General features: G+C 43.5%; 1 protein-coding gene across 2 annotated transcripts; it reads left to right on the top strand.

The window, feature by feature from the left end:
- Positions 1 to 4,025: 4,025 nt before the first annotated feature.
- pdlim2.L (PDZ and LIM domain 2 (mystique) L homeolog) lies at positions 4,026 to 11,300 on the top strand. Of its 2 annotated transcripts, none has more exons than XM_018253530.2 (4): positions 4,026 to 4,397; positions 5,009 to 5,165; positions 10,385 to 10,532; positions 10,784 to 11,299. In XM_018253530.2, the coding sequence occupies exons 2-4, from the start codon at positions 5,039 to 5,041 to the stop codon at positions 10,956 to 10,958; spliced, it is 450 nt and encodes a 149-aa protein (XP_018109019.1). In that variant the 5' UTR covers positions 4,026 to 4,397; positions 5,009 to 5,038; the 3' UTR covers positions 10,959 to 11,299. The 2 variants fall into 2 exon arrangements, with proteins under 2 accessions (XP_018109019.1, XP_041442953.1); XM_041587019.1 differs by lacking the exon at positions 4,026 to 4,397 and adding an exon at positions 4,485 to 4,634 and having other exon boundaries at positions 10,784 to 11,300.
- The last annotated feature ends 429 nt before the right edge of the window (positions 11,301 to 11,729 follow it).

The raw sequence follows: 11,729 nt of genomic DNA on the forward strand, positions 1-11,729 counted from the left end.
TTGAATTAATGATGATTTATGGGGAAGGAGCTGCTATAGAAGACTTCTGATGTCACTTCTCATAGTGTGGAGCAGGTCCTAGTGCATTCCTATGCATTCACATTGCCATTTTATCCTCTCTTCTTATTATAATTGCTGAATTGGTAATTGAATTTTATTTCTTCTCTATTTTTTTTCAAGTTTTTATTTTGCTTTTCAAATTGTAACAATACTGAGGGGTAAAAAAAAGAAAAAGGAGAGAAGAAGAGCGAAGAGCATTACACACAGTAGATATTCCTACTGCATCAGTCATGCATTTCTTTCTAGTTTCTAGGGCACTATTAAAGCAATGCATTCACCACCAGCCATGATCCCCAGATGGCTTCACATTTATCAGGGCATTCGCAAGCCTGGTTGAGTCATAAAATTTTTTTTTCCAAAAGTTCAACGCAGGTGGCCCCATGGATTTCCAATTGCCTTTTTTTCCATAATAGAACAATTGCAAGTAACACAGTTTAGCCGGAGGTCTCAGTGGTAGTATTTCCACAATTCCCAGAAGACAGAGGTTGGGTGATAGTATAAGGCAGTTTCAGCATAATTGAGTATCCCTTGCCAAAATCCCTGTATTATTGGGCATTCCCAGTAGACATAGAGGAGGGTACCCACAGCATTGAGGCACTTGGGACACTGGTCCAAGACCCAGAGATAAATCCTAGCTAATTTTTGTGGGGTGAAGTACACTCTATAAAGGAATCTGATCTGTATGTATCTGTCACTACTAGAGATAATAAGTTGGGCTACTAACGCTAGGACACTTTCCACATCTCTTCCTCTAAGTCCAGGATATCTTCACACCAGTGCTGTTTAACTTTATTTAGTTGGGTGGTGTTTGTCTGCATCAATATAATATACATGTAGGTTAGTGTTTTTGCAAAGTCTGGTCGGTGGATATATAGCGCCAATGTAGTGATGTGTGGGCCGGCCCGATACCCTTGGGTTGGGCGGGTTTGCTCCGACCTCGGCACTCCATTTGCAGGTCGTGGGTGGGTTTGATTTTAGCTCTTCTACCTGATCTCGCCACCTGCGACCTTACACTGCGGCTTCTGTTTTTATAGGCTCGTGCTTGCCCCGCCCTGGTTCTTTAGTGTCATCAGTGGCGGGTGGTGTGGGCCTATAAATAGAGAGGAGGCGGCAGGTGTGGGCAGGCTTGGGTTGGGTCAAAAAAAAAAAATCAACCTGCACATCACCACTCTGGGGTAGTTTCAGTGATCACTAGTCGTCTAAAAGGGAATTGATACAGGAAGGCATTTTTTAGCTGAAAGTACCAAACACCATATTCACTGGGAGTTGGAATTGGTTTGGAGTGTATTCAATTGTATTTCTAATATTAAATAGTATTTATCTTATTTGTATCCCCCCTAAATAATTCCCCACCTCTCATTTATCCTCTTCCTCATCTCTCATCTTCACCTCTATTTACTTCTTCTTTTTTTTATTTTCCTCATGCCTGGGCTCCCATTCACCTTCTCTTGTTTCATTGCTGCCCAATGGGAGTGGTAGTTCAGCTGTGATTTACGTAACGACCTGGCCCCTACCTGACATTGTGCCCACGGCATTTAGACAGGGAGAGGTGAATAAAACAAAGATGTCTGCATTCCGCAAATCAAGAGCAACTCTCTATCTGGTAATGTGAAGTGCCCATTTCAGCTTTCTGCCAAGTACAGTCCGACATGAAATGAATTCTATTCTTGTAGAGCCAGAGACATGTCACTATGTCACATAATTACTTTATTAATATATATATGATAAGAAAGCTGAACAGGGCACAGACCTCCCTTTATTACATACAAGGTATTTATTGTTTATATGTAAAGCAAATGTGAACTCTGCACAGCCTGCCAGCATACTGTCACGTACATGTTATGTAGAAATACTCACGGCTCAGCCAGTGATAAATGCAAATAAGGACTGCTAGAGGGAGAGAATACGAACTAGGAGCATAACATTAAGGGGAACTGGCAAGATATGCAGGCAATAAATCCAGAGCATGTGCCACATAATGTACTGGGGGTTAAAGGGCAATCCTTTCCCCTGGACCAAACATTATGCCCTCCCCTCATCAACTACAAACAGGCTCCCCTGGTGCAACATTAACTTGGATTAACCACTGCTCCAAGGCATGACTCGTTGTCAGCTGCTAAGGAATGCAAGCCTTTGTGCCAACATTTAGGAAAGGCACAGGCCCAATGTGTCCATATCACTTCCAATACTCATGGGCATCCAAGAGATCAGCATGAGGGCTGAACGAATCATATAAGGGTTTATATACAGTACAGCCACATTTATACTCCATTTGTCCAGGCTGACGGCCGGATTAATTGGAAAAGCAGGAATTGAAGAGGATCTGGCTGATGCACCATACGCCGGCCAACATGGTGCACTGCCAGATGGAATTGTTAAAAATGTTGGAACAACGAATCGTCTGATCTCTTTGGCACAAAGATACTGGTCATGAGCTCCAGCCCAATGTACAGGTACTGAAGATCATACCAAAGGCCTTTATCGTTACCTGTATGGGCAGCTTAGGAGGAAGCCCCAGAGACGGGAAACTTTTGGGGGAAAAATTGAACTAACACCATTATATTATGTAATAATTGGATATTTTTGGTCTTTATGTCAGGGATATTCATGCTGCTGTTCTATTGCTGTCAGGAGGAGTGACCACCGATTGGACAGACTTGATTTCTGTAAGGACAAGGGGTGTGGCTCTATGTGCCAGATGCATCAAGCCCACCTCCAGACTCAATAGACCAGAGGTCTCAAGATTTTTGTGTTTGGACACCCCCTTTGTGCTCCAACAAGGTTACACATATATGAAAACATTTGTGTAGCAGATGCATCAAGCCCACATCCAGACTCAATAGACCAGAGGTCTCAAGATTTTTGTATTCCTACACCCCCCTTGTGCTCCAACAAGGTTACACATATACTGGAGGAAAACATTTGCATTGCAGAGGCATCAAACCCACTTGTAGAGGTGGTGGGGGTGCAATTTTATGCCGAGCTAATACTGTATATCAGTAGTTTTACATGTATTCTGGTCTGTGGCATAACTAGACCTTAATGGGCCCCACAGAAAAATCAATTCTGCCCCCCAATATATGTTTCATCAATATATATATATATATTGAAACTATATATCAGTCAGAGCTCTTCTCCTCTATACATTTCAGGGTGGGCTGCTTGCTCTGGCGTTATGCCCCTGGCCCTGGGGACAATGCATTTGCCGGCAGCACCCACTTTCTTTCTGAATGTTCCCATAGACGCTCCTGCTCCCACTCCCCGGCTGCTGTAACACAAACTGAACAAGCAAAGTCACGCAATTGTCTACAGGTGAGCGACAAAATACAGTAGCAGCGTCACACCAGTGGCAAGAAGGAATTTACAGAAAGGTGAGGTACTACCCTGTTACTCTGTTCCCCAGCCCCATGTCTTTATTGTGCACAATGAGAGCTAAACCCTGCACCTGGAAGCACCTCACGCCTGCAGTAACACCTACAATACATATTCATGTATGTATATCTCTATATATATTTAGCAGGTATTCCAATGGAATGTGCCGACTAAGAGCCTACACAGGTACTGACACAGGGAGGTGTCCCAGCACAGCCCAGATGGTCATTATCTTACTGCACCGCTGTGCAATGTGAGGGGTGAAACTGATGGAAGAGATCTCTACTTTATTTTAGATATTAGCCTTAGAAAATATACCCATCAACTACCCAAGGGCCCCCTCTGTCTGTGAGTCTCGGTGCTGAGAAAAGGGTGAAACTGTGGGACATGAAATATGGCATTTTGCTCAGTGCCACTCTATCAGCTAAGTGCCACATTTGTCATACTATCTGCCAGCTGCCTGTCTATTGCTCTTGGCTGTGTGTGTCTGTGTATTCTGTGCTGTCTGTGTTTCTCTCTGGCTGCCTCTTGTTTCTCACAAGCCTATTTCCACCCCTTGGCGGTCTCTCAGTCTCTTGATTTAGTGAGTGGTTTCACATAAAGCACATGTGGGAGGCACCCAAGGGGGTGAATGTGGGACTGGCTGATTTTTGGGGGTGTTGTTACTGGCTGGTAACCCAACTCCTGAGTGCAGTACTGAGAAGAGACAGCGCAGAGAAGAAGTGAAAACATAAAGTGTGGCATGACTGTTTCAGGGACAGAGGTGTGACTATAATAAAGAGGTGGGGGGGAAGAGAGAGTGAGAGTGAGAGAGGCACAGGCGGGTTCAGCAAGAGAGACAGGTGTGTCCTATGCACAGGAAGAAGAGACAGCGGTGATAGAGGAAGAGAAGCTGTGACAGAGATACAGTCGAAAGTGTCTGTCGGAGAGATCACCCCTGGCACCCAGAGACATCTGCCTGGCATGTGAGTCTATTATTCATCTGTTCAGCCTACGGGATAGGAAGGGAGTGAAGCACAAACAGAGAGGGGAATGAGAAAGTGAAGGGGAAGAACAGTTAGTTACTAGACAGAGTAATCACAAGCTCTCCAATTGTTTCTGCACTACTATTCCCAGCATTCTCAGAGAGCTCTCGGCTGGTAGATGTACAGTAGTGACAGTTAGAGATCCCTGGCTTATAGAGAAGGGCAGAGAGAGGCACAGTAAGTTATTTGTATGTCTATATCTGGTGGGGGATATGAAAGGCAGAGGGGGGTATAGAGAGAGTGGGGGGATTCGGAAATGATCTTCTAGTAACAGAGGAACATGTGGTGTGGGAATGGTCCCTTTACTTGCTAAACGCACGAGAAAACACTGAAAGCTTTCACGGCACAAAGGCCCCTTTTTCATTGCCAAAATTAGGGTTGAGGGGGCCTGTCTGAGGCAGAGTTTAAATAAATGAATTACAGAACTCCAGCTGGTGTAGAACTACAACTATCAGAACACCCCAACAGATTTTTGGCTAAAGGGAAACAGATATAATGAGGAATATTGGGGCAAGAACCTAATTTGGATTTTTATGTTTGTTGCCTTCTAGACTCCCTGTGAGAGCCCCTAGCGTTACAAGATGAGTTGGCTGCACCAGGATTCGGAGGTGTATAAGATGCTGCAGGGGAACCAGGAGAACAGGACGTCCCCACGACAGTCCAACAGCTTCAAACTTCTGCAGGAGGCGCTGGAGAGTGACCCTGACGGTACTGCAATTGGAACAGATACTTTCTCTGATAGGACAGGGGTCTGACAACTAGTACTAGATATAAATACCTACCTGCAGGGCCAAATATTCTCACTGCCAGCAATGAGTACACAGCTAGGCATTTGACCTATAGGCTTTGCTGTTGCCACAACTGTCAGCTTTGTGCTGTCTACTGTCAGCAGGATTGTATCTCAATAGCTAAATCAGGTACTCTCCCTGCCCCAACTGCCACAAATAGCCATACAGTTCACTGGTAGCAAGAGAACTGGTACTGGGGGAATGGGTACTGACCATGTTAGTATCACACAGTGTTACCTCTATGATGGTACTGCTAACACTAGTTTTTGTGCTTACTGCGCTAGTACAGGTATAGGATCTATTATCCTGGATGATCTGGACCTGGGGTTTTCTTGATAAGGGATCTTTCTGTAATTTGGTTCACCATACTTTAAGTCTGCTAAAGATCATTTCATATTTAAATAATAGAAATATATATATATATGTCTGCCTCCAATATGGATTCATGTAGCTTAGTTTGCATTGAGTACTAGGGTACAGTTTTATTTTTGTAGTAGAAAAGAATGGAGTACCGCAAAACCAGGCGACTTTAAAAACTTGTAGCTTTATTTGTCAACATTAAAACATGTTATGTTTTGGTAGCCGAGGATGAGTAGAGTATAACATTGCTTTATTAGCAGGTTCATGCTGCCATTACACTTCAACTCTAATACTTTAAAACAGTCTAGTACTGTGTACACAGTAAAACTCTTGTGCACAGTGACACCTACAGGCCCTTTGTATAAACACAGAAAAAAACACGCAGCATCATACGTCTACATCAGGGTTTATGATGCTGCGTGTTTTTTAATGTTGACGAATAAAGCTACAAATTTTTAAAGTCACCAGGTGTTGCGGTGCTCCATTTTCTTCTACTTCATGGCATACGGCGTGGGACGCTAAGGGATTTCCAAACCTGGAGAAGTACTCCCGGACCTTGCCAGCTGACATACACGGATTAGGGAGTCAGAGCGATGGCTTTGTTTATTTTCTGCAGTTTTATTTTTACAGAGAAATAGGGAATCATTTTTAAAAATTAGAATTATTTGATTAAAGTAGATGATGGCCTTCACAGAGCTCCTATTCCTGTATAGGCATGAGACCTGTTATCCAGAATGCTCGGGACCTGGGGTTTTCCGGATAATGGATCGTTCCGTAATTTGTACCACGTACTTACTGTTCTCACTGTTTAGGAAATAGAGCTGAGTTACTACCTCTTACTGTAACCAAATCTACCCACATTTCTATGTTCTTTCAATGCTGAGTGAGCTGAGAAAAGCAAGGTGCACTTATTTTAGCTGGTTATTATGAGCAGGTATATACAGTATGTGTGTGTGTGTAAGGGTTTTGCAGAGATCTTTAGTGACATCTGAACAGGCAAACAGCGGCCATGCAGGACTGCCGCCATGTATCTTGAGTGAAAGCAAACGCACGCATATACGTATATTCATATGGGATAAATGAGCCGTGCAAAGCAAATAATAACTAAATATTTCTGCGTTTAGTAATGCCTAAATCCTGGAGTCTTTTATCTACAGTGTAGTACTAGTATTATGACTGGTGTTCAGGTAGAGTTGCCATCTGGCCGGTATTTTACTGGCCGGTAAAAATGATGGTTGATCCCAATGTTATTAATAGGGAAAAAAAGATAAATATATAGGAAGGACGGTATTTTTTTCGAGAAAAGGTGGCAACCCTAGTTCAGGGGGAAATTTGGGAATAAGCAATGGAAAGCAAGAAGGCCCTAAGCCGAACTCTCCTGAATACAGACGAGTGACACCTTTTTTTGTTCTATGGGTTGGGAATGAGAGCAGCTACAATGTTATCTGGGCTGGTAAGAGGTTTCAGCAGCGGTGCTACAGTCACATTGTTCTGTAGAACTAAATACTGATAGAAACAATAGGACTTCTAGGACTAAGGGCAGAGACACACACTCAGATTCTGGGAGATATAGTCGCCCCGTGACAAATCTCCTCTTCTTCAGGCCGACTAATCTCCCCCCGAACTCCCTTCCGCGGGCTAAAATGTAAATCGCCTCCAGATGGCAATCAGTGCGCTTAAGGTGGTGACAGTTGCAAAAGTCGTGGCAGTAGGATAAGGTGGTGACAGTTGCAAAAGTCTTGACAGTAGGATAAGGTGGTGACAGTTGCAAAAGTCGTGGCAGTAGGATAAGGTGGTGACAGTTGCAAAAATTGGTGACAGTAGGATAAGGTGGTGACAGTTGCAAAAGTTGGTGACAGTAGGATAAGGTGGTGACAGTTGCAAAAGTCTTGACAGTAGGATAAGGTGGTGACAGTTGCAAAAGTCGTGGCAGTAGGATAAGGTGGTGACAGTTGCAAAAGTCTTGACAGTAGGATAAGGTGGTGACAGTTGCAAAAGTCGTGGCAGTAGGATAAGGTGGTGACAGTTGCAAAAGTCTTGACAGTAGGATAAGGTGGTGACAGTTGCAAAAGTCTTGACAGTAGGATAAGGTGGTGACAGTTGCAAAAGTCGTGGCAGTAGGATAAGGTGGTGACAGTTGCAAAAGTTGGTGACAGTAGGATAAGGTGGTGACAGTTGCAAAAGTTGGTGACAGTAGGATAAGGTGGTGACAGTTGCAAAAGTCGTGGCAGTAGGATAAGGTGGTGACAGTTGCAAAAGTTGGTGACAGTAGGATAAGGTGGTGACAGTTGCAAAAGTCGTGACAGTAGGATAAGGTGGTGACAGTTGCAAAAGATGGTGACAGTAAGACAAGGGGGCAGGACATGAGGGAAACTGTATGAGACCTGTTATCCGGAATGCTCAAGATCTGGGGTATACTGAATAATTGATCTTTCTGTGATTTGGATCTCCATACTTTGTCTACTAAAAAAAATTGTAAACATTAAATAAACCCAATAGGCTGGTTTTGCTTCCAAAAAGGATTAATTCTATCTTAGTTGGGATCAAGTACAAGCTACTGTTTTATTATTACAGAGAAAAAGGAAATCATTTTTAGATTTTTTTTTTTAAAAATGAGTCTTTGGGAGATCCTATAATTTGGAGCTTTCTGGATAATGAATTTCTGGATAATGGATCCCATACTTGTACCACTTGATATAACTGTGGCCCCACAACTAGTGTAAAAAAGCTGAGCAACAACAATGCCATAGGATCAACAGATTGTTGTGCTCCAGGCAGGCCCTTTCTTTGATTCCTGGTACCTTCTCCATACAGTACAAATGTCAGCTATTAGCGAAAGTATTCAATCCCTTTGAATGTTTCCAAACGCTGATGGATTACAAGGATTACACAGGGCTTTTTGTTGAGTGTTTCTCTCGCTGCCTCGTGCGTTCACACAGACTTTTTAGTGTTTTCTCTTAATAGAAGTGAAGATGTTTTATGTTGCGAGGTGTGTGGCTGACGTGCAGTAACTTGTCTATGGATATGGATCAGCCAGAGCCTTCCTCTGTAGTGCGAGGGACCAGCTGCTGTTATTGAGTGGCAGCATAAAAAGTAAAGTTTTTTGTATACTGAGAAGCACATTTGCTAAATCTTATCTTTCCACAGTATAACGTGTGTGGCCTATCGACTGTCTAGATCTTACAAGATGCTATAAATCTGTGGTACCACTTGTAGCATACAGAAAATAACCTTATCATGAGCAAAATTGATGAGAGTGCTATTCTAAGCATTTTTGCTTAGACTATGTACATTCATTATTTATTTATTTTTTTCATTCCAAGATATTAAAGGATACATGTCCTGTTATTAAGAATGAATTGTGTTACAACAGCGCCACCTGCTGGTCATTTTCCCACCAGTCTGACCACCAAGTAATCAAGGAAGTTGTCAGGAGAAAGAAAGAGGCTGCTCTGATGTTCTTCTGGTTAGGAAAGATTTGAGAACGTTTTTTTAAATTCTTTCCTAACCAGAAGAACATCAGAGCAGCCCTTTGCAACGGGATCACTGAGCTGCCAGACTCAAACACCAGAGACAAGAACATTAAAAATGAAACTTAAGATTTTGGAAAAAAGTAAAAAATTAAAAAATGGAAAGTACTTCAAAATAGGCTATTTCCGGTGAACAATTTTCTGAAAACAATTGAACTGAGAAAAGTGTTTGGAAAGTAAATTGCCCTTTAAGCTGCAAGTCACGGTTTCCCCAGGAGACCTGCTTATCTTAAATAGTTACAGTTGTATCTTTTCTTATCTTGAATTGCAGCTGCCAGGTATTCTGGGCTCTCTGCCAAAAGCGAATTAAGTTTTAAAAACTTTGTATCCTTTTCTGGCTGTTCAGTGCAGGAGATCAAAGAGAAACTCTGGACATTTTGGTAACAATCCAGGGCTGCGGGCTGAGCTGTCAAAAAGTCCCACAAAAAAAGGGGACAGTTGGGTCTGGGTTACCAGACCTGGAGCAAACTTGACATCTGCCAGATTTGCTATATATTTTATATTTCCATTTTTGAAAGTTGCTAAAAATATATCTATATAAAAATATTTCTAAAAATATATAAAAATATATTGCTGATCTGGGCGTCAGCCATATGATCAGATGCCACATTTGTGCCTGGGCACATTCCAATTCCCATTCCATGTACATCTCCTATGCTATGTGCTAGGTGTGATATACCCCGTTAGCAGGGTCAGACTGGGGGCCCAGGGCCCACCCCGGGCTGATGTCTCAGGGCCCCCCCCGAGCCCCAACTAGGGTTGCCACCCGGCCGGTATTTTACCGGCCTAGCCGGTAATTTGTAATACCCCTAACAAAAGCCCTTGGCCCTCCGGTGGAAATGTACCTTTTCTTCAACCTTCTCCTCTCGTGATGTGGCCCGCCCCCTTTTGTGTCATGCCCCGTGGCTCCGCGTGGCTCCGCCCTTTTACATCACGGGCCGCCCACTTAGTTACCGCCCCTACCACTGGCCGGTAATTTTTTTTTAAAAAGGTGCCAACCCTAGCCCCGACCCTGACGCAAATCCCCCCTCTGCCCCCCGCACGTACCTGGTTGTGCTGCGACCGGGGCGGGAGACAAAGATCGCAGCAGCAAGGGCAGGGAGCGGGTCTGGGTCGGCCCATCCACCCTGCCTGTTAGTAAGTATGGTGGGCAGACATCACTGCCATGACTAGACTATGTAGAACCCCCTAATTAAGAGCTGTTTCCCAGTGATAGACTGACAATGCATCTGTTCTTGTTTTATTGCAGGAGTTATTTCAATGCCAACCAAGTTTTCGCCCACTATTCAGAAACAAAGCTCCATCTCCAACAACCAATCACCAGTTCCTCAGAATCGTCCTACTAACAGCCCCTCAGCCTCGCTACGGACTTGTGAGAAATGCAACATGACCATCAGGTGAGTGGACTTACACGTGGGGCAAGTGGACAGTGGGTCCCATTGCTGTAATGGCCAAATAAATCTAGGCCTGTATGGCCAGTGTAAGCCTTTGTTGCATGATGTATGATCCATCCTGCAGATCTCCCAGTATCCCAATGGTACAGGTGTGGGACCTGTTATCCAGAATGCTCAGGACCTGACAATACGGACAGTAGTTACTATGTGACCCCAATGATGACCTGCTAACACTTCTCCCTTTTGCTTTGCAGTGAGGTGGCGGTGAAGATCTCAGAGGGTCGCTACCGTCACCCTGGATGCTACGTCTGTACAGACTGCGGCATGAACTTACGTATGAGGGGGCATTTCTGGGCAGGGGACCAGCTGGTATGTGAAAAGCATGCCCGTGCCAGGCACCATACACCTATGGGATCCCTGCGCTCATAAGTGGCATGTGGACATTCTTAAAGGGGAACTAAAGGCCAGCGCATTGTCAAGTATGCATTGCCTAGGTCTGTGGCATGCTAAACCCGCTTCTTGGCTTCCAAGTTGATATGTTCTGCCCTCCGCTCCTTGCTGTGTGTTGATTCATGCATATGCAGAGGGGCATGTACCACGGGCACGATCACTTGCAGGGTCCATTGGAACGTATATACTAGAGCATTGGTTCATATAAAGATGAAATACTGCAGAAGCCCTTGAGAACTATTCACTTCTGGCCTTTAGTTCTCCTTTAAAGGATAAGTAAACCTTTAAAATAAGTGAATATAAAATTGACGAGGGTGCTATTCTCAGCACTTTTGCATTGTACATTCATTATTATTATTATTGTTTAAAGATATTAAAGGATACATGTCCTGTTAATATGAATGAATTTTGTTACAACAGCGCCACCTGCTGGTCATTTTCCCACCAGTCTGACCACCAAGTAGTCAAGACAGTTGTCAGGAGAAAGAAAGAGGCTGTTTTTTTGGTTAGGAAAGGTTTGAGAAAGGATTCTTATTTTATTTCCTAATCAGAAGAACATCAAAGCAGCCTCTTTTATTCTCCTGACAACTTCTTTGACTACTTGGTGGTCAGACTGGTCAGAAAATGACCAACAGGTGGCGCTGTTGTAACAAAATTCATTTATATTAACATTACGTGTGTCCTTTAATATCTTGTGTTTAAAAAAGAAAATAATAATGAATGTACATTGCAAAAGTGTTTAGAATGGCA

This window comes from Xenopus laevis, chromosome 3L (assembly GCF_017654675.1).
Source record: "Xenopus laevis strain J_2021 chromosome 3L, Xenopus_laevis_v10.1, whole genome shotgun sequence".
Classification (NCBI taxonomy): domain Eukaryota; kingdom Metazoa; phylum Chordata; class Amphibia; order Anura; family Pipidae; genus Xenopus; species Xenopus laevis.

Excerpts from the sequence above, each read along its gene's own strand:
- pdlim2.L (XM_018253530.2), top strand. The coding sequence starts at position 5,039 with ATGAGTTGGCTGCACCAGGATTCGGAGGTGTATAAGATGCTGCAGGGG. Across the intron at positions 5,166-10,384 it reads GCTGGAGAGTGACCCTGACG|GAGTTATTTCAATGCCAACC; the intron begins GTACTGCAATTG and ends GTTTTATTGCAG. Across the intron at positions 10,533-10,783 it reads AAATGCAACATGACCATCAG|TGAGGTGGCGGTGAAGATCT; the intron begins GTGAGTGGACTT and ends TTTGCTTTGCAG.